This window comes from Somniosus microcephalus, chromosome 2, assembly GCF_052327205.1.
Source record: "Somniosus microcephalus isolate GS21.2 chromosome 2, FLI_Smic_1.0, whole genome shotgun sequence".
NCBI lineage: Eukaryota > Metazoa > Chordata > Chondrichthyes > Squaliformes > Somniosidae > Somniosus > Somniosus microcephalus.
Window position 1 is genome coordinate 297,666,875 of NC_140988.1, and position 25,440 is coordinate 297,692,314.

Sequence of the window (25,440 nt, forward strand, 5' to 3'; positions counted from 1 at the left end):
CACTGACGGGACCGAGCTGTTGCCATCCCATCAAAACTGCCGGACAAACCAGCGCTAATGTTGAAACATACGGAGATTTTGAGCTCCGTATCTGGCAACAAACCCTGTTGCAACAGCTTCTAAACAGTCGGCCGTACCTTGCAAGCGTCTCTAGCTTAGCAACAGCTTCAGCGAGACCTTGCAGAGCCTGACTGGTGAAAAAAAAGCAATGAAAAGAAAAAAAACCTAACGAAACGGCTCCTGATTTTTGCCGGTGGCTCGAGCATTCCGGACAGTTAACCTCCGGATAAACCAAAGTTTCCTGTACTATGCGAGTGTTTCACACAATGACTTGCTTATTTTTGACTCCGGTCATTTGGTGCCAGCAAAATGCCACAAACAGCAAAGAGATAAATGACCTGTTAATCTGTTCTTTGGATACCAGTTGAGAGAGGAATGTTGGCCAAATACCAGGAGAGCTCCTGGTTCTTACTGGAATAATTTATGAAATATTTAACGTCGACCTGAACCACAGGAACAGGTGTATTGCACATTGGTTTAATCCTTCACCTCTAACAATGCAGCTCTTCCTCAGTACTGCACTGGAGTGTCAGACTAGATTATGAACTCAAGTTCTGGAATGGGACTGAAATCTACACTCTTTTGACTCTGAGGCGAGAGTGCTACCAAATGAGCAAAGAGACTCATTTGTTCGTGTTTGACAGACTGATAGTTTATTGCACATAAGAGTTTGGTGATTGTATTATTTGTTCTACATTGGTTTTTTAAAAACATTTTGGCCCTGATATTAACTCCGGAGCGGTGGGGGATGGTGTTTTACCATCAGGATACCCGGAAGAATGGGTTTCCCTCAGGTTCTGCTGAATTTAATGGCAGGGTCGGATTAACATTTTTTGTCTCCATTTCCCGGCCTCAGCCAGCCAGATTGAGAGGCTGTTGGATGGGAAGGCCTGCGGCACCAGGCCACAGCCAGAGAGGGGAGCAAGGGAAAGGGGAGCACGGAGCAAGGAAGCGCTCTTGAGTCAGGGGCCTTGGATTGATCGGGGGCCGGAGACATTAGGGAGGCCGGAGGGGAGATCAGAGGTGGCGGGGTTGGATCAGTGGGAGATCCTGGCTTAGCAGGGGGGACGGTGTTTGATCGTGTCGGGGGTTGCTGGGGAAAGTAGGTAATCGGGATCCAGCAGGTAAGTGGAAAGGCACTTGAAAGGCATTTACCTGCTGAATCCAGCAGTCCTCGCCTCCCTTTAGCTGCCGGGTGAAACTTAAAATAGAGAAAAAATCTGAAGCACGCAGCCTCATTATAATATTTAAATGACCAACCTGGGAGCGGGTTGGTTGCCTGCCTCCCACCTCCGTTAAAACCAGAAGCGGGCGGGTTGGGGTCTGATTTGAGATTTTTTTTACATTTTTACAGTCCATCTGACCCAAACCCACCTGTTTTTGGAGGTAAAAATTCCCACCATTGTATTTCTCACCCTCTCCTAAACTATGATAAATCTGTGCTAACTGAGCTTCAAAATGTATTAAAATGCAAGGATTTTTACTGTACTACTCAGTCTTCTGTGGCATTGTATGTGGAGAGTCAAGACTAAGTGCATTATTCAGGTCAACTAGAGTTAGAGGGTGGGGGGATGACAATTACACCAAGGAGGCTGGAGGGGAAAGGGAAGGGGAAGATGCAGGGATAGCAAATGGGGAGAGGGGGATGGGAGGAGTAAAGGCTGGGAAACTATTGGAGGTGGACAAAGGATCACTAGCAATCTTGATGGGGGATATTCCGGTATTTGTATTTCTTCTCTGCTGGGAGGGACGAGAAAGGGAGGATGAGGTGTATGTTGTGTTCCATTAGGTGGAGAATATAGCTGTGTTCGGCCAGATTGTTGGGGGGGGGGGGAAATATGTTATTTGATGTTGCTTTCCATCTTTCAGGATATATCTTTTCCTCAGGTGGAGGAGAATGTTGCCTTCTATCTGTCGGGGCAGTTTTTCACCTCAACAGGGAGGGAGGGTTGGCCTTCCACTTGTCTGGAACAATTATTACCTAGTGTGAGGAAGAAGTGTAGGTATTGGTGTTCAATTTCTCAAGCCCACTTATCATTGGGAGGTGGGGAGAGGCTGGATTTTTCAGGACCAACACCAAGTACAGCCTCAGTGGGAAGACGTTGTATCACATAGGAGAGTGGAGTAACAACATACCAGGCTGTGCTGCTAAAGTGGGGTAGGAGACTAAGGGGGTGAAAATTAGTGGCCAAGGCAGCCATTAGATCACAGACATCCAGTGAGGCAGCGGAGGAGGGGAGGGCCTATATATGGGCTAATGTCTGTGCAAACAAAATACAAATTAGGTTTCTGTGACCCCTCATTCGTAACCTCTCAATTTTTTTTTAAGAGGGTATGATGGTTCATTCAGTGGTCTATCCTCAGGTATATATATTGCCCATGCAGCAAAAGGAATGCTACAGTTACGGGATAATGACATTTCAAATGTGTACATAATTTGTCAGACTTAATTTTCATGTTTATCAAGTACCTTTTTAATCTGTGTGCATGGATATAAGTGGATGTTGTTGTTCCCCTGTGTAGGTGTTTCTGGGGATGCAGACCCACAATCAATTGAACAATTAGCCAGCTGGATGCTAGAACATCCACTAGCAGAGGAACAGGAAGTCATTGTCTACTCCTCAGAAACTATGGACAACGATTTGGAGGCACCTGTGGAGTCTGAGGTTATAGTGCACAATCGGTCAACAACGCTCGTGTCTCCTGAAGGCGTTGACAGGGAAGATGCAATTGAAGGGTAAGCAGCAAGTCTGAAATAGTTAGTGTTTGGGAGTTTCTTAAAAACCCCATCGCTAATATCAGCTAAGTTCTTTTTGAGAACCAGTCACAAAATAAATCCTCTGCCTACCCATTTTTTTCAAAAAGGTTATTTTTTCAGTAGTTGTTTGGAATGAATAAGTTGATACCTAAGATAAAAGGCTTTAGTTGTGAGCAGGGACTAGCAAAATTGCACCTCTGTTATAATAATGAAGGTTAAGAGAAGATCTGATAAAGAGGTGTTCAGAATTATAAGAGGTTTTGATAAAGTAAATCAGGAAAAACTATTTCTAATAGTGAACTAGAGGACATCACCAAAAGAAAAATGAAGTGTAAAGTGAAGTCATTTTAGAGGGTTGTTAGCACATTGCATGCCCTATCAAAAACAGTGGTGGAAGCAGTATCCAAAATAACTTTTAAAAGATAAATGGATAAATATATGAAAAAGAAAAATTCTAATGGGCAGGGGAGGAAGACTGAGTAGATAGCTCTTTCAGAGTCAGCACAGGATAGCCTCCTCCTGTGCTATAATATGGTTCTGTGACATCCTTTGATTTCAAGATTTTCTGTTTAGGTTAGAATACATCAATCCTGATAAAATAAAGCATGCTTTGTTCCTTTTATTTTCAAATCTATTACAAAAAGCTTTAATTCTGCTATGTGATGAGAGGGGCTGAGTTTGTACAGTGATGTCAGCTAGATTGTAAGGCAGCAAACCACACGGTCCATAGAATCTATTGGTGGTTCCTACACCATGTTCAGTTAGCTCCTGGAAAATAGAAATCATTCACTAAAGGTCTGAATTGAAATTAACTTTCCAAATCATTCACTTTTGGATTTCTTTAGGCAAAAACTTACTCTCTAATATAGCAAACATTGTTTAGCAATATTGTATCTAATCCAGAGGAATTAGCAGGCTACTGATACCAATTTTGGTCAAATTTACTGGTCAAAAATACGGAGAGCATTAGAGACAGATGAGATGGCATAAGATTTGCAAAAGTATTTAGATGGGCAGACATGTGACAAATTACTTTAACGATAAATGTAAAGTATGGCATAGGTCAAAAAAGTGTATGACGTAACTATACAATGTGTGCAATACAGGGGCATTTAGAAACATCTTGGTGTAGCAGTAGGCAAGCCACTTTCAGTGTCCGCACAATGAACCAAATAAATTAAAACACTAATAGAATACTAGAATATATAGTTAGAACAGTAAAACATGTCTAAAGACATTGCCCTAGAAATTCAGTTGGGCGCTGCAAGCTTTGCGCCCAGTTGGCGCCTAAAGAGGGTTTCTGCGCCAGTATAAGAGGTTGCGCTGATATTCAGCGCTGCGGTAATGGCGGCGGTAGCCGGTAGCGCTGCGCCGACACCGATGACGTCATCGGTGTGCGCAGTGCCCCGGTACCGCCCCGCTTCCGGCCCAAACCCCATATTTAGTTGCGGCCGCCTCTTCTGCAGCGGCCGCAAACAACGTTCGTGAAACGGGGCCGTACTGCTGCGCTACTGGGGCGCTTTAAGGTGGAGGTGCGGCCGGCCGCTTTTTCGGCGGCCGCCTGCCCGCACCTCCCTCCCCGGCCTCCTCCACCACCCCCCCCGCGGCATTGGTGGCTGATTCCCGTGAGTCCGGCACTTCTCCGTGGTGCTGGGCTCATTTTCTGGCAGAATCCAGCGGCGATCTCACGGCTGCAGGCAGCTCCTCAAGAGAAGGAGGAGGCCTGCAGTACCCCAGCCTGCCGCACCGCATCGGGTGGCGCAGCGGCAGCTGGAGCGCTGAAATTCACTTTCAGCGCCCCAAGCGGAGGCGGGCACACCCTGGAACAGCGCCCGGTTCCGAATTGGGGCGCTAAAAGTGAATTTCTGGCAGTCGCAACGGGCTCCGCGCGCAGCGCTAACTTTTGGGCGTTAGCCTGCTGGCGGGCCTTAACTGAATTTCTAGGCCATTATACTAAAGCTTTACAATGATCTGGCCAGATAACATTTTGAATACTGTGTTGGTCACTATGCCAAAGTAAAAGAGTTGTTTCCGTTAGAAATGATGCTTAAAAGAACAAGACTGATCCCAAGTATAAAGGAGATAAGTTATGAGGAAAGAATAAAGAAATTTAAGCTTTACTGTCTGAATACAAGAAGGTGGGTGCATCATCTAACTATTAAATGGTATAACGCAAATAAGCACGACAAAGGAGTACAGAACATGTATCACAAAAAAATCTTTACTTGGTGATATTTGGAATAATCTACAAAGCAAGGTAACAGAGGCAAAAACAATAGTTATTTAAAACACAATTACATGTTGGACAAATTGCCCTTTCCTCATCTGATTTTTCTCATGCTCACAATGAGTCAGCAATCCAAATCAGCGAATCTTGGAAACTGTTAAAATTACCAGTGCTGTACTCAAATAATGTTTGTATAAAATAAAACATGGCTGTATTAGTAACTAGAAGTTCTCACTGATATTTTATTTTGAACTTTTGTTCTTCCCCCTCCTCCTCCCCCACTGACGAGCAGAACTACTGATGGTTTGGATCAGATAGAAAGAGGAAACTTTATAGATGTGCATTTGACTAGAAATAGGCCTCCACCAGCTCGAAGACATAGAGCAAGCCAAGGACAGCGATCTGCATTCAGAAGGGCTGGTAAGATACAGTTATGTGAGTCAATAGTATAAGTCATGATTTTGCTGTTGCTCGTTGTCAAGTTGTACATAGATTTTCATTGTCTGATAGTAAAAATGCACAACTGTACAACAAAGTTGAACAAAATTTGACACTATCTTTAATGGCAGAAGCATTAAATTCAGGGCCTTGATGTTGCAACCAGTTGGAGCTTTTCACCCCTGGTATTCAGTGTTAAATACAGGCCAGACTAATGGGTTGAAGTTCTACTCTGGTGGAAGTAAGAAAACAACAACTTGCATTTATATTGTGCTTTTACATAGAAAAGCTTCCCAAGGTGCTTCTCAGAGACTTAATCAGAGATAAATGGATGCTGATAAAAGAGAAAGATATTGGAGGGAGTGATCAAAAGTTTGGTCAGAGAGGTAGATTTTAAGGAAGGTCTTAAAGCAAAGAGTTGGAATAAACGGGTCTTTTTCTGAGTGGCAGACAATGACTGATGGGGTACCGCAGGGATCGGTCCTAGGACCCCAGCTATTCACAATATATATTAATGACCTAGACGAGGGAACTAGATGTAGTATCTCCAAGTTTGCAGACGACACAAAGCTGGGTGGGCGTGTGTGCTGTGAGGCGGATGCAGAGAAACTCCAGTATCATTTGGACAGGTTGGGTGATTGGGCAGATGCATGGCAGATGCAATATAATGTGGATAAATGCGAGGTTATCCACTTTGGTGGCAAAAACAGGAAGGCAGATTATTATCTGAACGGCAATAGATTGGGAGAAGGGGAAGTGCAACGAGACCTGGGTGCCCTTGTGCACCAGTCGCTGAAGGTAAGCATTGCAGGTGCAGCAGGCGGTTAAGAAGGCAAATGGTATGTTGGCCTTCGTAGCGAGAGGGTTCGAGTACAGGAACAACGATGCCTTGCTGCAGTTGTACAGGGCCTTGGTGAGACCACACCTTGAGTATTGTGTGCAGTTTTGGTCGCCTTACCTGAGGATGGATGTTCTTGCCATGGAAGGAGTGCAGCAAAGATTCACCAGGCTGATACCTGGGATGGTAGGAATGACGTATGAGGAGAGATTGGGTCGATTGGGCTTGTACTCACTGGAGTTTAGAAGATTGAGAGGGGATCTCATCGAAACCTATAAAATTCTGTCAGGCCTGGACAGACTAGATGCAGGAAGGATGTTCCCGATGGCTGGGGAGTCCAGGACCAGGGGTCACAGTCTAAGGATAAGGGATAAGCCATTTAGGACTGAGATGAGGATGAATTTCTTCACCCAGAGAGTGGTGAACCTGTGGAATTCTCTGCCACAGAAGGCAGTGGAGGTCAATTCATTAAATATATTCAAGAAGGAGTTGGATATATTTCTTAAGGCTAAAGGGATATGGGGAGAAAGCAGGGACAGGGTACTGAATTTGGATGATCAGCCATAATCTCATTGAATGGCGGAGCAGGCTCGAGGGGCCGAATGGCCTACTCCTGCTCCTATCTTCTATGTTTCTAAATGAGGAGAGGCAGGGAGTATAGGGAGGGCATTCCAAAAAGTGAAACCTAGAAAACTGAAGGCATTGCCACCAGTGGTGGGCGAAAGGATGGGGATGCACAAGAGGCCACAGTCAGAAGAACAGTGAATTCAGGGGGTGGGGGCTTGGTGTTTTAGGGCTAGACATTGATGGGATGGGGAAAAGGCCACGAAGGGATTTAACCATGAAGATAAGAATTTTAAATTTGAGCAACGGTAGGGTGATGGGTGTAGAACTTGGAGCAGATAGGATACGGGCAGTTTTGGTTGAGTTGAAGTTTACGGAGGGAAGAGAATGGGAGTCTGGTCAGGAGAGCATTGGAATAATCAAGTCTGGAGATGACAAAGACATGGATGAGGGTTTCAGCAGCAAATGGACTGAGGCAGGTGCAGAGGCAATCTTACTGAGGTGAAGCAGTCTGCTTTAGCCTGAAACAATGACCAGTTCAGGGGATGGAATCAGTGGTGAGGGTATGGAGTTTGTGGCAGGGACCAGAGACGATGCTTTCAGTTTTCCCAGTGTTAGCTGAAGGAAATTGCGGCTCATCCAAGTCTGGATAACAAACGAAGCAGCCTGATGACACAAAGACAGTGGACGGATTGAGAGTTGGTGGAGAAGTAGACTCCTAACTGAAGTATTGAGCAGTCTGAACCAGTTTCAAGTAGGTCTGAGAGAAGAGCAGAGATACTCGTAACTTAACATTAATTGGCACTAAGTTAACAGTTTTATGCAGGCCACAAAGATGGCTAGTTTTGTGACATTTTTGGTTTGACTAGTTTTACAGTTGTGTGGTTGGCATTGTGGCATGTAACCATGACATTTTACTGGTTGACATTGACACTGGGTACAAAATGTGGAAAACTGTTCCATTCTCTGGTATTTGCATTGTTCCCTATAATGAGTGCAAAATCTTACTCTGATTGAAATGACTGGGGGGGGAAAAAATGCAAGTTCTAGAAATCTGAAACAAAGACAGAAGACGCTGGAAATGTACAGCAGGTAAAAAAAAATAGGTTTAGTTCTGATGAAGGGTTTGATCCAAAACATGATCTTTTCTCTGTGTACATGCTGACTGACCCTGCTGTGTATTACACTGCATCACTTTTTGACTAGGACTGAGAATCAGTTAACCACTACATAAGTTATTCTTTTAACCAAAGTATAAAATAGCTTATAGTTTTATGTCATTTTTTCAAATGCTGCAGGTTGATAATTAAGGAATATCATCAATGACGTGCATAATTGCTTAATAATCCTGTAATAGCAGACTGAATTTAAAGATTTAATATTCTTGATGAGCAAATGTATATAATGTTTATGTTCTGTAAAGGATCTAGATCTCCTCAGCTTGTACAGCCATCGTTGAGAAGGGAGCATGGAACTGCAGGGTGGCAGGAGGCTGATGCTATGTCTGACCGCAATCTGGATGGAGAGTTGGAGCTCTGTTTTTCTGAGGATCCACTATCTGAAGGTTCTGTTGAGGATATGTTTCCTTCTGAATGTGGTACTGAAAATGAAGCACAGGGTATCTGGTTGTCTGAGATGATGGATTGGCCGAACATGGTAAAATCACAAAACTTTTATTTGTGTAGTTTAATTCCTTCTCCCGTCTTCCAAATGATTAGTTAGGTGTATGTGTCCATTGTTCAATATCAAGAGTAGTTTTATTACTGTCTCATTAACTGTAGAAAAAACAATGAAGCATTTTAAATAAAAAAAAGAGACTTTTAATTCTGCTTGCCCTACCGTCCTTATTTTCCCCCCATTCGATAGGAGTAATCCCACATGCTCACATAACGCGGCTTAGGGAAGAGGGACTACAATGATATAGCCTTATCTTTGACCCACAATTCTTTTGTCTGCGGCTTCCCCACTGGGATTGTATAAACTAGCCCATAAATACTTTAATTTATTAACTTTAACTTTTCTTTTTTCAGCATAATCTGACCTACTTTATTTTCTTCTTGGTCTTTATCCCCCAAAAAACATAATTTTCTTCTTGCCTTGTTTCTTCTTTCTCCTGGCTCCCACTATCAGTGTTGGATATTGGAACAACATTTTTTTAAAACATTCTCCAGGATGAGTGCCGTTCCTGGGCCGCTCAGCTTTCTCCAGAGAAACTAGCCTGTTGAAAGCCCAGACTTGGAAGATTGAACAACTAAAACAATCAAATTTCAACAAATCAGGAAGATGGCTGCTGAATGAGTAACCTTGCAAGCTTTCTCACTTCCTTTGGAGTCCAACATCACTTCTGTCTGGCTCTTGGAAATGTAATTTACTGCAGCAAAGAATATTGGCCTGATTTTGTGGTGGTACTGTCAGCATTTGTCGTCCATACCCCTCTGAAACTGACCGCAACTTCAGGATTTAGCACATGTGCAGCTAAATGCTGAAAAACTAATTTTATATTTGTGGAATGTAAAATTTCTCCGTTATGATCAAAATTATTAGATCTTTTAAATTTTTTTAAAGTTTGTACATGATATTTCAGCTTCTACCTTAACGCCATTGTATGTCCCAATCTTTATTTTGCTCTCTAACATTTTTAAAAAGTGCACATAATCAGTGCTATTTTATTTCCTGATTTGCTGTCTGAGAATTCTTCAAGTGATTGGCTGCTTAGACAGCTTGATGACCTCACTGCTACACTACGCTAGGAATCCCCTTTTCACAGTGCTACAATCAATTACACGTCGAGGGAGCTAACGTTCTCGCCACAGAGATCGCGAGATCTCTGCAAGTTTCTTCGAGGTCAGCAGTAATCACCGTCGCTTCGCCGCTGACGGCAAATTACAGGCCATTGTTTCTTAAAGTAATAGCAGCCTATCAAGAGCTCCCATGATGTCCTCGTGGTGTTAAAGGCATTGGCTAATGGAGCACTAAGCAAAGCAGACCAGAAGGTCCCAAATTAAATTCCTACTTTGTGTTGAGTTGACCCACTCACTTAATCTAACTGTCTCTTTGCAACTTCCTGCTCCCATCTACACTACTTACTGTCCCTCCCAATTTAGTGTCATCTGCAAACTTGAATGTACAACTCTATTCCTTCATCCAAGTCATTAATAAATATGGTGAAAATTTGAGGCCCCAGACCAGATCTTGGGGAACACAACTTGGCACATTCTGCCTATCTAACTACCTACCCTTTGTCCAAAAGAGGAACAATTGGGGCCATTGACCTCAGCACCCTGAGTGGGGCTCGTGGGAGGAGTGATATCGGCCAGCATTCCTACAGCTGATAGCAAACCAGTAGTTCCTGCTGGAAAGTACCTCTGTGAATGTTGACTAAGAAAAGGATCACGTCGAGCTGCAGTGCCCCTCACTGATGCCTGATGATACTGTCTAGCTGGCATTTGAAAAAGAGACAAAAATTCTAACCAACAGCAACTAATTATTGTTCTTAAACTAAACTTCTGTTCTTTGGGTTTTGTATCTTTTTTGTTAAAACTGTTAAAATACCATTTATAAGCAGAGTAAGATGTTCATTCCATGGCCTAGAAAATTGGAGCGCCAAGCTCGCCTGGGCGCCGGAATTACCGCTCCGGGCAGAGCCGCTTGCGCCATCCCGATATTCAGTTTCAGCGCCCCTAAACGGAAGCGGGGCGCTGCTCGAGGCGCCCCGCGTCCCTCTTGGGGCGCTGAAACTGAATATCGCAGCGCTACATGCCGCAGCGCCACACGCTGCGGCACGGCGTGCTGCGGTACTGCAGGCCTTCCTCCCCTTCTTAAAGGGGAGGGGCCTGCACCAGCGCGATCTCTGATCGCGAGTGCCGGCAAAAGAGCCCAGCGCCGAGGAGAAGTGCTGGACACTTGGGACACAGCTGGCACTGCCCGGCGGGGGGGGGGGGGCTCAGGAGGCCGGGGACGGCGGCGCGAGGAGGTGCTGGCAGGCGGCCAGCCAAAAAAATGGCCGCCCCGCACCTCCCCTTTAATTAGCACCATTACCGCCGCAGGTAGGCCCTGTGAACAGGTCGCAGATTGCGACCGGCGCTACAGCGGGGGGCGCGACCAAATATCGCGATCGGGGCGGTAGCGGGGCGCTGCGCACACCGATGACGTCATCGGTGGCGGCGCAGCGCTACAGGCTAACGCCGCCATTAGCGCCCCGCTAAATTTCGCGGGAGGCGTGGCCAGTGGCCCTCTTTAGGCGCTAACTGGTGGCGCAGCCCACCGAATTTCTAGGCCCATATGTTTTAAATACATTACTGAGGTGGTATTTCTGAATAACTTGACTGTGGCTGCTTTGGAGCTTTTTAGTAGTCTTAACACTCCCTGAATGATTTGGAATATTTTATTTGAATACTGCATTATAATTGAATGCATTAATAAGAATTTTGTAGATTTTCTTGCATTTTTTTAAAAAAGCTTACAAATTACTTTGTGAATTCACTCAGTGCCAGGATAGCTCGGATGCAGAGGAGGTTGTCATTTGTGAACTCTGTGATACTCATACAATGCAGTTCAACAATCACATGAAGAGACATCACCCTGGTTGTGGAGAGGGTGCAGGTCACATGGGATATCGGAGTAATGGAGCCTATGTTGATGGTTGGTTTGGAGGAGAGTGTGGCACAGGGAGCCCATACTACCTGATGTGCAACAGTTGCCGTGCAAAATACCTGGCTGAGAAACCGAGACACAAGCAAGCCAAATTAAGTCGGTGAGGATCATTTAATAACTTGTTTGTTGTTATTTCATTTAATAACTTGTTTGTTTTTAATTTTTGTTGAGTTTGCTGTTTTTTTTTAACACCGTTAAGAAGTGCAAATTAAAGAATATCAGACTAAAACTTTTGAAAACACTAAAAGTCATAAATATGCTATAAAGGAAAATGACTTATTGAATTAACAGTGAACCCTAAATAGAAAAATAGGAGCCCTTCGAGCCTGCTCCGCCATTCAATATGATCATGGCTGATCCTCTATCTGCCATGATATCGCGGAGGGAGAGAGATCCGTCTAACTTACTAAAGTTGTCACCCTTTATTACAGTATTTTATGTTTTAAAATTGCTGTGTTTAGGTGACTTAAAAAGCAGTGTGCCCCTGTACATGGCTGTAACAGGGACAAATGTGTCATTAAATTAGCTCCAGTTGCTGCTGGGATCACTTGGAGAAATTGTTCTGGGTTATAGAGGGGCAAGTCACAGATTTTTCACATCCTAATGAATACTCTGGTTCAGCAAGTGATGGTTAACTAATTAATGAAATGTCTGTATACAAGGGGAAAATCTACAGGTCCTAGCTCTCTGAGAGTGCTACACACAACAGAGAGCAGTAGGTGAAGCTTCCCTACCAATATTCTTGGTGGATTTACTGTGTTGATGCAAAATGTTGAAATACAGCTACAGGAGCTTTTATGGTAGTGTAACAATAGTTTAAATGTTGCTGTAATTAGAATCTTGTAGAAGACTAATAGCTTTCGACTACTGAATCAGGTGCAAGGAATCAGGTGCCTAAGAAACAGGGCTACGATATTCTCTATTTGATGGAAATAAGCTCTACTAGCAGTTCCCATGCTCCAGCCCCCTTTCCAACTATCATTGCCCCTTGTTTACTTTATTATAGATGAGATAATGTTACTAAGCAAGGGACATGCTGGTTTTTCAAACTCCGGATGTGGGTGTGGAACATCAAAGTTAATTAGTCTTCTATCCAGTCCTTTTTGACTGCTGCAGTTTTGTTACTACTTGACTTTCAACATTGGAATTAATCGCTCTGCAGGAGTTGCTGCCATCACCATCACTTTTGATGGCTGGTGAAGGCACTAAACACAATTAGGTAAGCTACCTGGAGGATCTTTGCGTAAGTGTTGAGGGTGAGAAAGTGAGTGCCCATGTTATTATAATCTAGTATTGGCACTCTCTCTTTATTTAAAAAAAAAAAAAAAAAAAAAAAATTGCATATCCTGTTCTGCAGTAGCAGTCCAGTTTCTATGTGAAGTTTGGATGCTACTACTCCATCACTGACCGTGACAGAAGCAGTTTTGCAAAAGGCACTTGGTATAACATAGTAAAATGGGAATGGTGGACTGCAATCAACACTCCCTAGCTATTCTAGGGTAGATTTTATAAATTGCATTGCTAGCACAAAGCTTCGCAGACCGGGAGCACATATCAAGAATTTGTGTGCAGAGGCCGCTGGATCCTACCCATGGGGTGCCGCAAGGATCAGGGCTTGGGCCTCAGCTACTTATAATCTATATTAATGACTTAGATGAAGGGAGCGAGTGCAATGTATCCAAGTTTGCTGATGATACAAAGCTAGGTGGGAAAGTAAGCTGTGAGGAGGGCACAAAGAGCCTGCAAAGAGATATAGACAGGTTAAGTAAGTGGGCAATAAGGTGGCAGTTGGAGTATAATGTGGAGAAATGTGAAGTTATTCACTTTGGTAGAAAGAATAGAAAAACAGAATTTTTTTAAATGGTGAGAAACTGTTCAATGTTGGTGTTCAGAGAGATTTCGGTGTCCTCGTACAGGAAACACAGGAAGTTACCATGCAAGTACACCAAGCAATTAGGAAGCAAATGGCATGTTGACCGTTATTGCAAGGGGGTTGGAGTGCAAGAGTAAAGAAGTCTTACTACAATTGTACAGGGCTTTGGTGAGACCACACCTGGAGTACTGTGTACAGTTTTTGTCTCCTTATCTGAGAAAGGACATGCATCCCTTGGAGGCAGTGCAACCAAGGTTCACTAGATTGGTCCCTGGGGTGAGAGGGTTGTCCTGTGAGGATAGATTGAGTAGATCGGGCCTAAACTCTCTGGAGTTTAGAAGAATGAGAGGTGATCTCATTGAAACATATAAGATTCTGAGGGGAATTGACAGGGTAGATGCTGAAAGATTGTTTCCCCTGATTGAAGAGTTTAGAACTGGGGGCCATAGTCTCAGGATAAGGGGTCGGCCATTTAAGACTGAGATGAGGAGGAATTTCTTTACTCAGAGGGTTGTGAATCTTTGGAATTCTCTACCCCAAAGGGCTGTGGATGCTGAGTCATTGAGTATATTCAAGGCTGAGATAGATTTTTGGACTCTAGGGGAATCAAGGGATATGGGGATCGGGTGGGAAAGTGGAGTTGAGGTCGAAGATCAGCATGATCTTATTGAATGTCGGAGCAGGCTCGAGGGGCCGTATGGCCTACTCCTGCTCCTAATTTTTACGTTCTTATGTTTCACATCCTCAGGATATCCCAGAGTACTGCACAGCCAAATTATTAAATTCACTGTTGTTACACGGGCAAAAGCAGCAACTAATTTGCATGCAGCAAGCTTCCACAATGAGCTGAATGACCAGTTATTTTTTTCATTGGTGGCTTTAGCTGAGGATTGAATGTTTGCCAGGACACCAGGAGAGCTCCCTGCTGTTCTTTGACAAAGTGCCATGGGCACTTCCAACAATGCAGCACTCCCTATTGCACCGAATTGTTAGCATAGCTTTATCTGTACAAGTGAAGCTTGATGACTCTGGCTGACACGCCATTCCTGGAATGGAAATTAATGACATCATGCCAAAAAGAGCTCTGCAAAATATTTGTTCCCAGGATGCTTCTAGCAATTTGACAACAAAAGCATTGTAACAAGGAGCAACTGAGAGTCACTTCTATCTAGATATTTAACATCTTTGAGATTTTGTAGCAATTCAATAAAATGCACTTGATTTAAGTAGTAATTCTAAAAGTTATTTTAGAAATTAATGGTGGTAGGAAGAAATAATCAGAGAAAACATATTTTTCATGTGCAACAAATGCTTTTTGAATGTTCTCAAAACCTGAAGAAAAAAGTGCCATCCAGTTCCTAGCAATCTTATACTTTTTTTCCCCCTAGCAAAGCAAAAGGATTAGCACCTGATTTAATCAACAAGCATGAAAATACACATGAAGGTATGTAGAACCATAGAAGCTTCTAGCACAGAAGGAAGCCATCAGCCCGTTATGCCTGTGCCAGCTCTGTGCTGGAGCAATACAAAACCAATCTCAGTGCCTCTCTGTCCCCTTAGTCTTAAACAGTATCTTCCTTCGAATCAAATATTTCATTTTTTTTCATGATGCAATAGTCTCATGTGGCAAAGTATTCTATGCTCCAATAACCCTCTGTGTAAAGAAATGTATCCTAACATCTGTCCTCATTCTCTTAGTAGCAATTTTAAAACGATGACTCATTGTCACTGACTCTCCAACCAGAGGATACAGTTCTATTCCTATTACAGTCCGAGTCACTCTTATCAAAACCCTTCATAATTTTACAAACCTCTATTAAATATCCTCTTGGCCTTTTCTGTTCCAGTGGAAGTAGTTCTAGTATCTCGAGCCCCTTGTCATAACTATAGTTCCCCATCCCTGACATAATCCTGGTGATTCTGCATTGTATGCTTTCTACGGATTTAATGACCTTTCTATAATGGGTGCCAAAAAACTTCAAACTAACCAATGTATTGTATAAATTCATCAGTATTTCTTTACTCATACTCTATGCTCCTATTTATAAGACCCAAAATTCTGTTGGCCTTTTTTATGGCTTTGCCTACTTGCACTTACACTCTCTGGCAACTATGTTTTGATTCTCCAGGTGTCTTGATTCATCCACAACCGTCAGTGTATTTCTACTTAGTGTATGCTTCCATTCCTTGTTTTTCCCTCCCAAAATATAATATTTCATACTTCCCTACATTAAATTGCATTTTCCACTTGTTTTCCCATTCTGATAACCTGTCTGTTTTCCTGAAGTACTCCTCACTGTTTGCCAAACTGCCCACTATGGCATTGTGAGCAAATTAAAAAATTGCAGGGGTAATTTTAACCCAACTTGCTGGTTGGGAAATGTACAGATTTGGGTCGGCCACCCATTTTACCCCCTGCCCAATTTTACTCTCCATTAAAATAGCCCCATATGTTCCCTTGAACTCAAGTCCAAATCATGTAAGCACTGTATGCTGAGGACAAATGTGGACCTAGCACTGACCTCTGGGGTTCACCATTCCAATCCAGGCAACATCCTGTAAGAACATTAACATCGGTGCCTTAACAAAAATTATTATCACGGCCACCAGACAAAACCTTAACACTTTTATCTTATGTCCTGAATGAGAAACCTTCTAAAGTTTACTGCCCAGCCTATGCCTAGGAGAAAATGATGCCTAAAATTAGGTCTCCGAACTGTCTTGCATCCATTGCTTTGGATTATATTCGGTTTTACACTGTCAACCTCGCGTTAGAATACGTACAAGTTACTGAATGAATGAGTTAATCCTTTCTTGCCAAATCATCAAAGAATAATCCAGGCAATAAAGTCATGAACTAACAATTATTTATTATGACCATAATTAGCAGCACTTAAACTTGTACATTGAGAATGCAAATTATTTAATAGATGGGGTTTACGAACATAATAATGGAGGTTACAAAGGCAGTTATATCACAGTAACTCATCATTAAGTGGTTTGCTGAGTATAATTTAACATTTACAATCTGTGTTTGAAATTGATATAAATTTGTGACATCAATTTATTATTAGAATGCTTAGATAGGTGAAAGGGTAATAGCATTAAACATCTAATGGATAGAATAAAGTCTATATGTGCTTAGTTAGCAATGTTTCCAGAACTTTAAAGAGCTCACCCTTGTGAACTGGTGTGGATGAACTGTTTGTCTCCCCTTCTCTTTTTCCATCTTTCCCTCCTTCTCCCCCTTCTCCTCTTTCACCCCTTTCCCTCCCCCCCCCCCCCCCCCACCCAACTCAGAGGATAAGGGCTGGCTCACTTAAAGATGCACTTTCCTCTAGTTACAGAGACACCCGTCTACATACACTAGACATAACGCTCCTACATATTAAACTACTTAAACCTTCTATTGCAACTTCTACCACTACAGCTTTTTAGTATCAAAAAATCATCTTATATCCTTGATTTTCACAGAAACCACCTCAATTTTATAACTGACCAATCTGGGTGACACATTTTAGAACAGTTAAAGAAAAAGAAAGAACTTGCAGCTTTCACAACTTCAGGATGTCCCAAAGTGCTTAACAGCAAATGAAGTATTTTTGAATCATAGAATAATACAGCGCAGAAGGAGGCCATTCGGCCCATTATGCCTGTACCAGCTCTTTGAAAGAGCTATCCAATTAGTCCCACTGCTCTTTCCCCATAGCCCTGCAAATGTTTTCACTTCAAGTATTTATCCAATTTCCTTTTGAAAGTTAATATTAAATCTGCTTCCACCACCCTTTCAGACAATGCATTTCAGATCATTACACGCTGTGTAAATTTTTTCCCCCAGACGTCGCCTCTGGTTCTTTTACCAATTGCCTTAAATCTGTGTCCTCTGGTTACCGACCCTTCTGGCGCTGGAAATAGTTTTTCCTTATTATCAGAACCCTTCATGATTTTGAACACCTCTATCAAATCGTCCCTTCACCTTCTCTGCCCTAAGGAGAACAAACCCAGTTTCTCTAGTCTCTCTACATAACTAAAATCTTTCATTCCTGGTACTATTCTAGTAAATCTACTCTGCACCCTCTCCAAGCCCTTGACATCCTTCCTAAAGTGTGATGCACAGAATTGGACACAATACTCCAGCTGGGGCCTAACCAGTGTTTTATAAAGGCTTAGAACAACAACTACTTGTATTTATATCGCGCCTTTAACATAGCAAAACGTCCCAAGGCACTTCACAGGAGTATTATAAGACAGAAAATTTGACACCGAGCCACATAAGGAGACATTAGGGCAGATGACCAAAAGCTTGGTCAGAGGTAGGTTTTAAGGAGCATCTTAAAGGAGGATAGAGAGACTGAGAGGTTTAGGCAGGGAATTCCATGTCCTAACTCGCACCAAGTCCCGTTCACTCATCACCCCTGTGCTCGCTGACCTACATTGACTCCCGGTTAAGCAACGCCTCGATTTCAAAATTCTCATCCTTGTTTTCAAATCCCTCCATGGTCTTGTCCCTCCCTATCTCTGTAATCGCCTTCAGCCCCACAACCCCTCGAGATATCTGCGCTCCTGTAATTCTGCCCTCTTGAGCATCCCTGATTATAATTGCTCAACCATTGGCCGTGCCTTCTGTTGCCTAGGCCCGAAGCTCTGGAATTCCCTGCTGAAACCTCTCCACCTATCTACCTCTCTTTCCTCCTTTAAGACGCTCCTTAAAACCTATCTCTTTGACCAAGCTTTTGGTCACCTGCCTTAATTTCTCCTTATGTGGCTCGGTGTGAATTTTTTGTCTTCTAATACTCCTGTGAAGCGCCTTGGGACATTTTACTACGTTAAAGGTGCTATATAAATACAAGTTGTTGTATGTCCTCCTGAAGGCTGTTACTATCTTCCTCATTGTTTACTACATTTCCGAGTTTCATGCCTACAAATTTTGAAATTATGCTCTGTATACCCAATCCAGGACACTGCATAATACCCTCCAGTCTGAAAACAACTGTTCATCACTACTCTCGGCTTTCTGTCCCTTAGCCAATTTTGTATCCACACAGCCATTGCTCCTTTAATCCCATGGGCTTCAATTTTGCTAACATGTCTATTATGTGAGTCTATTTTGAAGTGTATTCACTGTTGTAATGTAGGGAAACATGGCAGCCAGTATGGACACAGCAAGGTCCCACAAACACTAAGATAATGACCAGATAATCTGTTTTTTAGTGATGTTGGTTGAAGGACAAATATTGGCCAGATCACCAAGAGAACTCCCATTTTGCTAGCCAACGTCTTGTGACACAACTTATCGAACAACTTCTGAAAAGCCACATAAACTACTTCTACCATATTTCCTTTATCCAGTCACTTTTTCAAAAACTATTAATTTTGTCAAACACAACTTGTCTCTAGCAAATCTACGCAGGCTGTGCTTAATTAACCCATGCATTTATAAATACTCACTAATTTTATTTTGAATTACGTATTCCAAGAATTTGTCCGCAACTGACAATCGACTAACAGGTGTGTAGTTGCCTGGTTTATCCTCCTCTCCCTTCTTGAACAAACGTGTTATATTGGCTACACTCTAGCCCCACAGCACAATTTGCACATTTAATTATGCCCAAAGCCTCTGCTATTTCCTTTTGAGTTTATCAGCAGCCTAGCGTACATGCCATCAGTTCCCAGTGATGTATCCACCTTGTATAGAATCATAGAAAGTTACAGCACGGAAGGAGGCCATTTCGGCCCATCATGTTCGCGCCGGCCAACAAAGAGCTATCCAGCCTAATCCCACTTCCCAGCTCTTGGTCCATAGCCCTGCAGGTTACAGCATCCCAAGTGGACATCCAAGTACTTTTTAAATGTGGTTAGGGTTCCTGTCTCTACCACCCTTTCAGGCAGTGAGTTCCAGACCCCCACAACCCTCTGGGTGAAGACATTTCCCCTCTAAACCTTCCCCCAATTACTTTAAATCTGTGCCCCCTGGTTTTTGACCCCTCTGCTAAGGGAAATAGGTCCTTTCTATCCACTTTATCTAGGACCCTCATAATTTTATACACCTCAGTAAGGACTCCCCTCAGCCTCCTCTGTTCCAAGGAAAACAGACCCAGCCTATCCAGTTTTTCCTCATAGCTAAGATTCTCTACTCCCAGTAACATCCTTGTAAATCTCCTCTGTACCCTGTCTAGTGCAATCACATCTTTCCTGTAATGTGGTGACCAGAACTGCATGCAGTACTCTAGCTGAGGCCTAACTAGTGTTTTAAACAGTTGAAGCATAACCCCCCTGCTCTTGTATTCTATGCCATGGCTAATAAAGGTAAGCATTCCGTATGCCTTCCTAACCACCTTACCTACCTGGCCTGCTACCTTCAGGGATCTGTGGACATGCACTCCAAGGTCCCTTTTTTCCTCAACACTACTGCATGTCCTACCATTTAATGTGTATTCCCTTTCCTTGTTAGCCCTCCCCAAATGCATTACCTCACACTTCTCCGGATTGAATTCCATTTGCCACTGTTCTGCCCACCTAACCAATTTATTGATATCTTCCTGCAGTCTACAGCTTCCTTCTTCAGTATCAACCACACAGCCGATTTTAGTATCATCTGCAAACTTCTTAATCATACTGCCTATATTCAAGTCTAGATCATTGAAATATACCACAAAAGCAAGGGACCTAGTACTGAGCCCTGCAGAACCCCACTGGAAACAGCCTTCCAGTCACAAAAACACCCATCAACCATTACCCTCTGCTTCCTGCCTCCGAGCCAGTTTTGAATCCAACTTGACACTTTGCCCTGGATCCCATGGGCTTTTAACTTCGTGACCAGTCTGCCATGTGGAACCTTATCAAAAGCCTTGCTAAAGTCCATATACACTACATCAAACACACTACCCTCATCTACCCTCCTTGTTACCTCCTCAAAAAATTCAATCAAGTGTTCTGCTAATGTTTTCAGATCCAAATCTCCCTCATCAAATATCCTTGACAATTATTCCATATCCTGCTGTAGTATACCTATGTTCTCACTTCCACTATCATTTGTCAAAAAAAAATCTTTTTTTTTTTTAAATATCTCCCCCATACCTTCATCCTCCACAATTAGACTCCCTCCTTCATTCTGAGCATTCCTACCTTCTCTTCACTATACTTTAACATTTTATATGCTAATACTAGTCCCTACTGTTTCCTTTTATATTATCTGTTAGCCTTTGTTCATGTTCCCTTTTAGCCCTCCTCATCTCCCTCTCAGCTCCCCACTACACTTTCTGTATTTCTCATGATTATATTTAATACTATTAGCCCTACCTTTATCATATCTCTACCAAGTTTTAGTTTACTTTTACTTTCTATTTACCCACAGAATTCTGTTTTTTGATGCACCCCTCTTCACCTTATAGGAATATATGTTGTATTCTATCCATCTCATATGTAAAGATTTCCACTTCTGATCCATTGATGTTTTGCTAACTTTTCTATCCAGTTAATGTGGGCTGCATCCCTTCTTATCTAACTGAACTTTACCTTATTTCCAGTCCAGCGACCAATGTCATCTAGCATTATTGCCTTTTTGTTCTTGCATATCTATGATTCTGTTGTCAGATGTCAATGTTACATACAACAGAAAACACATCTGATACCTCCACATCTTCAAGGTGAAAATTACCAAAATATAGAAATGCATATTTATAGCCTCAGATTTTTATATTGTTTCACTTTTTCTTTAACTGAGGTTTGAAGGAAATTGGAGAAAAAAATCTGTTTGTATTTACTGATCATACTGTCTAATGTACGGATCCATTGGGACGAGTCATTGGGAATGACCTTCCTTTATATCCTTTATATCTATAATATCTCCATATTGCAGCATCAGTATTAAGACAACAGCGACTGTGTTCTGTTCTTTATTCTTAGTCCTGAGATTCTTGGACATAATTGGATACTGGTTTTCACATACTTCCCTATTGAGCTTTTTTTTTAGCTAAATTCAAACTTGGGTATCCAAAATTGAAAGCAATATGACTGGCTAAAGCAATCATCTCAATTTCAAAAGCAAAATACTGCGGATGCTGGAAATCTGAAATAAAAACAGAAAATGCTGGAAATACTCCGCAGGTCAGGCAGCATCTGTGGCGAGAGAAACAAAGTTAACGTTTCGGGTCAATGACCTGACAAAAGATCATCGACCAATCATCTCAATTCACTTTGCTACTTCTATACCTTTCAGCAGATTGTTAAGGTTTTCTTGGTTGGTTGTTTTAATATATTTTGGTTTATAGAATTAAGTAGTATCTTGGAAAGAACAACAATAAGGAATATAAAAGTGAATCCCATACAGAAATGAGGAGGAGTCTACATTTAAAAGTATCATTAAAACCTCTTAATATAGAATGTGATCTTATTTGAGAACCTGAGGGAAGGGTCTCATTATGTTTGTGTTATTGATGTTTTTATAAATTTGTGGACTAATAGGTAATAAACCCAGATTGAATATATAACCTACAAAAACAAACTTGAGGATTAAAGACCATGTGTGGCTTATCTTTTTCATAGATTGTGTGGAAATTAGTTTGTAATCATATATTGATGGACATCCAAATGTACAGTCATTAATGATGTACATCTTGTTGATTCCTAAGTGAAAGACTAGCTTTTACATTTTTTACAGCATGTTGATGTATAAAACTTTGGTATTTATGCATTTTTGTTTCACAGAGGACTGGGATATATTAGATACTGACGGAAATGAGCAGCTTACAGGACTGGAAGACTTTGCTTCGTTAGCTGGGCCCCTTGGGTTGAATGACAGCAAATTGATTCCAGATCCAGTCCAATTTCCAGAACAGGATCCTCTTGGAGCATCAGTTGCCTCTGATAATACAGAGGACATGCTTTTAAAGAAAGGTACCAGGAGCCATGTTTACACATCTATTTTAGAAGTGATAAGTTGTGCATGATGGTGCCATGGTATCACTATCAATGGAACACATCCCAGAATAGTAGGATATAATGCATTTATCAACTCAGCGAGGATCAAGGGCACCCAATAAAGGCCACCAGGAGATACCAAAAGCTACTATGAGTTGCCTCAAGTTGCTTTTGTGCACCTACTATTTGTTTGTTACAGGCATTCAGCGGTTAGGAAGTCTCTTGCATGGTCTCTTAATGAGACATGGTGCATACCAAGGCCACACCATAGGGAAATAATAAAAAATAACCTGTATTTTAAAAAATAGCATGTTTTCTGGATAAATTCATAACATTTTAGTTATATTGATAATTTATCTTCTGAAATTGACCAAAGAAACAAAGAGTTATTTAGAATGCAAGACTCCCTCTGCTTCCTTCCCTTTCCAGATCCCCCTAAGCCATGCAAATAGGAGAGTGAGCAATGTGTTCCCAAGCCTCTGCCAGTGCGACTCTGAACTGGCCATGAGGACTGTGTGAAAGTAGTTCAGTAATTAATAGAATTTTTACTCCCTTTGTGGCAACATGGCTGATACTAGCAGCTCGGCGATATGAGGGTTTCAACCTACATGTCACCATGTGTGAATTACCATCTTGAACTCTTGCTCCCAGCTGTATGGCCTGAAAAAAAAAATGAAAAGCGAATGTAAGAAACTGAATAAAGCTTAGCATTCATCCACTTTGGGGGGAAATTGACTCTGATTTCAATGAGTGTTTCTTTTCTTGATTATGTTTTGTCTTGAAATAAGATCTGTAGATATTTTTTAACCCCTTTTTCCTTTGTTAGGTTTAAATAGGTCTGATGAGAAAGCATACTCTAGACTGACTTTGGGTGAACAAGCTGCATCGCTCCGGGACACCCAGGAAAGAGTTCTTGCTCTCCAGCGTATCACAGTGGCTATGCAAATTCTCTTGGCGCATACCATGGTCATGAAAGCTTTATCATTGATCTCTGTAAGGTATGTCAGAAATTAGACTGTAACTTCTCAGTAATCCTGACTGTTGAAATGAATCATTGTCCTTTAATCATATTGATTTACTGGTTAAATGTCTGTACCATCAAATCAACCTATAACCATTACATTATAGTGTAGGCAGCATTTGTGAATGTCATGAATTGGCTTATTAATGGTGGGCAATAAATTTCTCATTCCACTGATAATTGTCATGTCTTCAATTGCCTCATCAAAATGTTCCCCCATCCCCCCCAACCTCCGTACTCAAGTTGTTTTCTCAAACACATTGGCAGTTGCTTTAATCTTATGTAAAATAGTTTTAAAAATCCAAACATCCTTATTCTCCGATTGACCCATAAATTGACTGAATATATTTTTCAATTCTACTGTGGTATAAAATGTTACCATTTGAATGATGCTTTCATAGAATCATAGAATAATACAGCACAGAAGGAGGGTATTCAGCCTTTCGTGCCTGTGCTGGCTTTTTTGAAAGCTATGCAGTTAGTCCCACTCCCCTGCAAATTTTCTCCCTTCAAGTATTTATCCAATTCCCTTTTGAAAGTTATTATTGAATCGACTTATCACCCTTTCCCGCATAAGAGATTAGCGTGCAAAGTTAAAGCACATGGGATTGGGGATAAGGTACTGACTTGGTTAGAGAACTGGTTGGCAGACAGGAAGCAAAGAGTTGGAATAAATGGGTCTTTTTCCGAGTGGCAGGCAGTGACTAGTGGGGTACCGCAGGGATCGGTGCTAGGACCCCAGTTATTCACAATATATATTAATGATCTAGACAAGGGAACTAGATGTAATACAGGTAGACTATCCTTTATCTGAAAACCTCAGGACCAGCCGTGTTTCGGTTTTCGGAGAATTTCGGAAGGTGGGTCGGCAGGGGTCCGCGGGGGGGTCGGCGGGAGGTCGTGCGCACGACTTACGCTGACGCGCAGCGTAAGTCATGCGCACCACCCCCCGCCGACCACCCCCCCCCCCCGCGGACCCCCGCCGGCCCCGACCCCCCGCCGGCGCCGACCCCCCCCCCCCCCCCCCCCCGCGGACCCCCGCCGGCGCCGACCCCCGCCGACTTACGGTCGGGGTCGGCGGGGGGGTCGGGGTCGGCGGGGGGGTCGTGCGCACGACTTACGCTGACACTCAGCGTAAGTCGGCGGGGGTCGGGGTCGGCGGGGGGTCGTGCGCACGACTTACGCTGACCGAAAAAACCTTCGGTTTTTAGAGGGTTTCGGTTTTCGGAAGTCCGGATAAAGGGTAGTCTACCTGTATCTCCAAGTTTGCAGACGACACAAAGCTTGGTGGGCGTGTGTGCTGTGAGGGGGATGCAGAGAAACTCCAGTATGATTTGGACAGGTTGGGTGATTGGGCAGATGCATGGCAGATAGAAACATAGAAGATAGGAGCAGGAGTAGGCCATTCGGCCCCTCGAGCCTGTTCCGCCATTTAATGAGATCATGGCTGATCATCCAAATTCAGTACCCTGTCCCTGCTTTCTCCCCATATCCCTTGATCCCTTTAGCCTTAAGAAATATATCTAACTCCTCCTTGAATATAATGAATTGGCCTCGACGGCCTTCTGTGGTAGAGAATTCCACAGGTTCACCACTCTCTGGGTGAAGAAATTCCTCCTCATCTCAGTCCTAAATGGCTTACCCCTTATCCTTAGACTGTGACCCCTGGTCCTGGACTCCCCGACCATCGGGAACATCCTTCCTGCATCTAGTCTGTCTAGTCCTGTTAGAATTTTATAAGTTTCAATGAGATCCCCTCTCATTCTTCTAAACTCTAACGAATACAAGCCCAAACGACCCAATCTCTCTCCATACGTTATTCCTGCCATCCCAGGTATCAGTCTGGTGAATCTTTGCTGGAGTCTGTTACTAGTGTCCTCAGTTTACTGAGATTCATGCCATTTGCAAACTTTGAAATTATGCTCTGTATACCCAAGTCCAGGTCATTAGTATATATCAAAAAGTGCAGTGGGCCCACCACCAACCCCTGGGGGACACCACTGTATACTTCCCTCCAGTCTGAAAATCACTCACCACTACTCTGCTTTTTGTCCCTTAGCCAATTACGTATCCACGCAGCTTTACTTTT

The 25,440-nt window shown here is 42.7% G+C and overlaps 1 protein-coding gene across 4 annotated transcripts in view; it reads left to right on the forward strand.

The window, feature by feature from the left end:
- The window catches only part of LOC147123467 (putative E3 ubiquitin-protein ligase HERC1), a 491,571-nt gene that overhangs the window by 287,545 nt on the left and 178,586 nt on the right, over positions 1-25,440 (forward strand). For all 4 annotated transcript variants that reach the window (XM_085973371.1, XM_085973346.1, XM_085973361.1 and 1 more), the window contains 7 exons: positions 2,584-2,797; positions 5,338-5,465; positions 8,309-8,541; positions 11,373-11,638; positions 14,800-14,855; positions 22,118-22,306; positions 23,157-23,328. In XM_085973371.1, the coding sequence (XP_085829497.1) occupies positions 2,584-2,797; positions 5,338-5,465; positions 8,309-8,541; positions 11,373-11,638; positions 14,800-14,855; positions 22,118-22,306; positions 23,157-23,328 (1,258 nt within the window). The remainder of the gene's footprint in view (positions 1-2,583; positions 2,798-5,337; positions 5,466-8,308; positions 8,542-11,372; positions 11,639-14,799; positions 14,856-22,117; positions 22,307-23,156; positions 23,329-25,440) is intronic.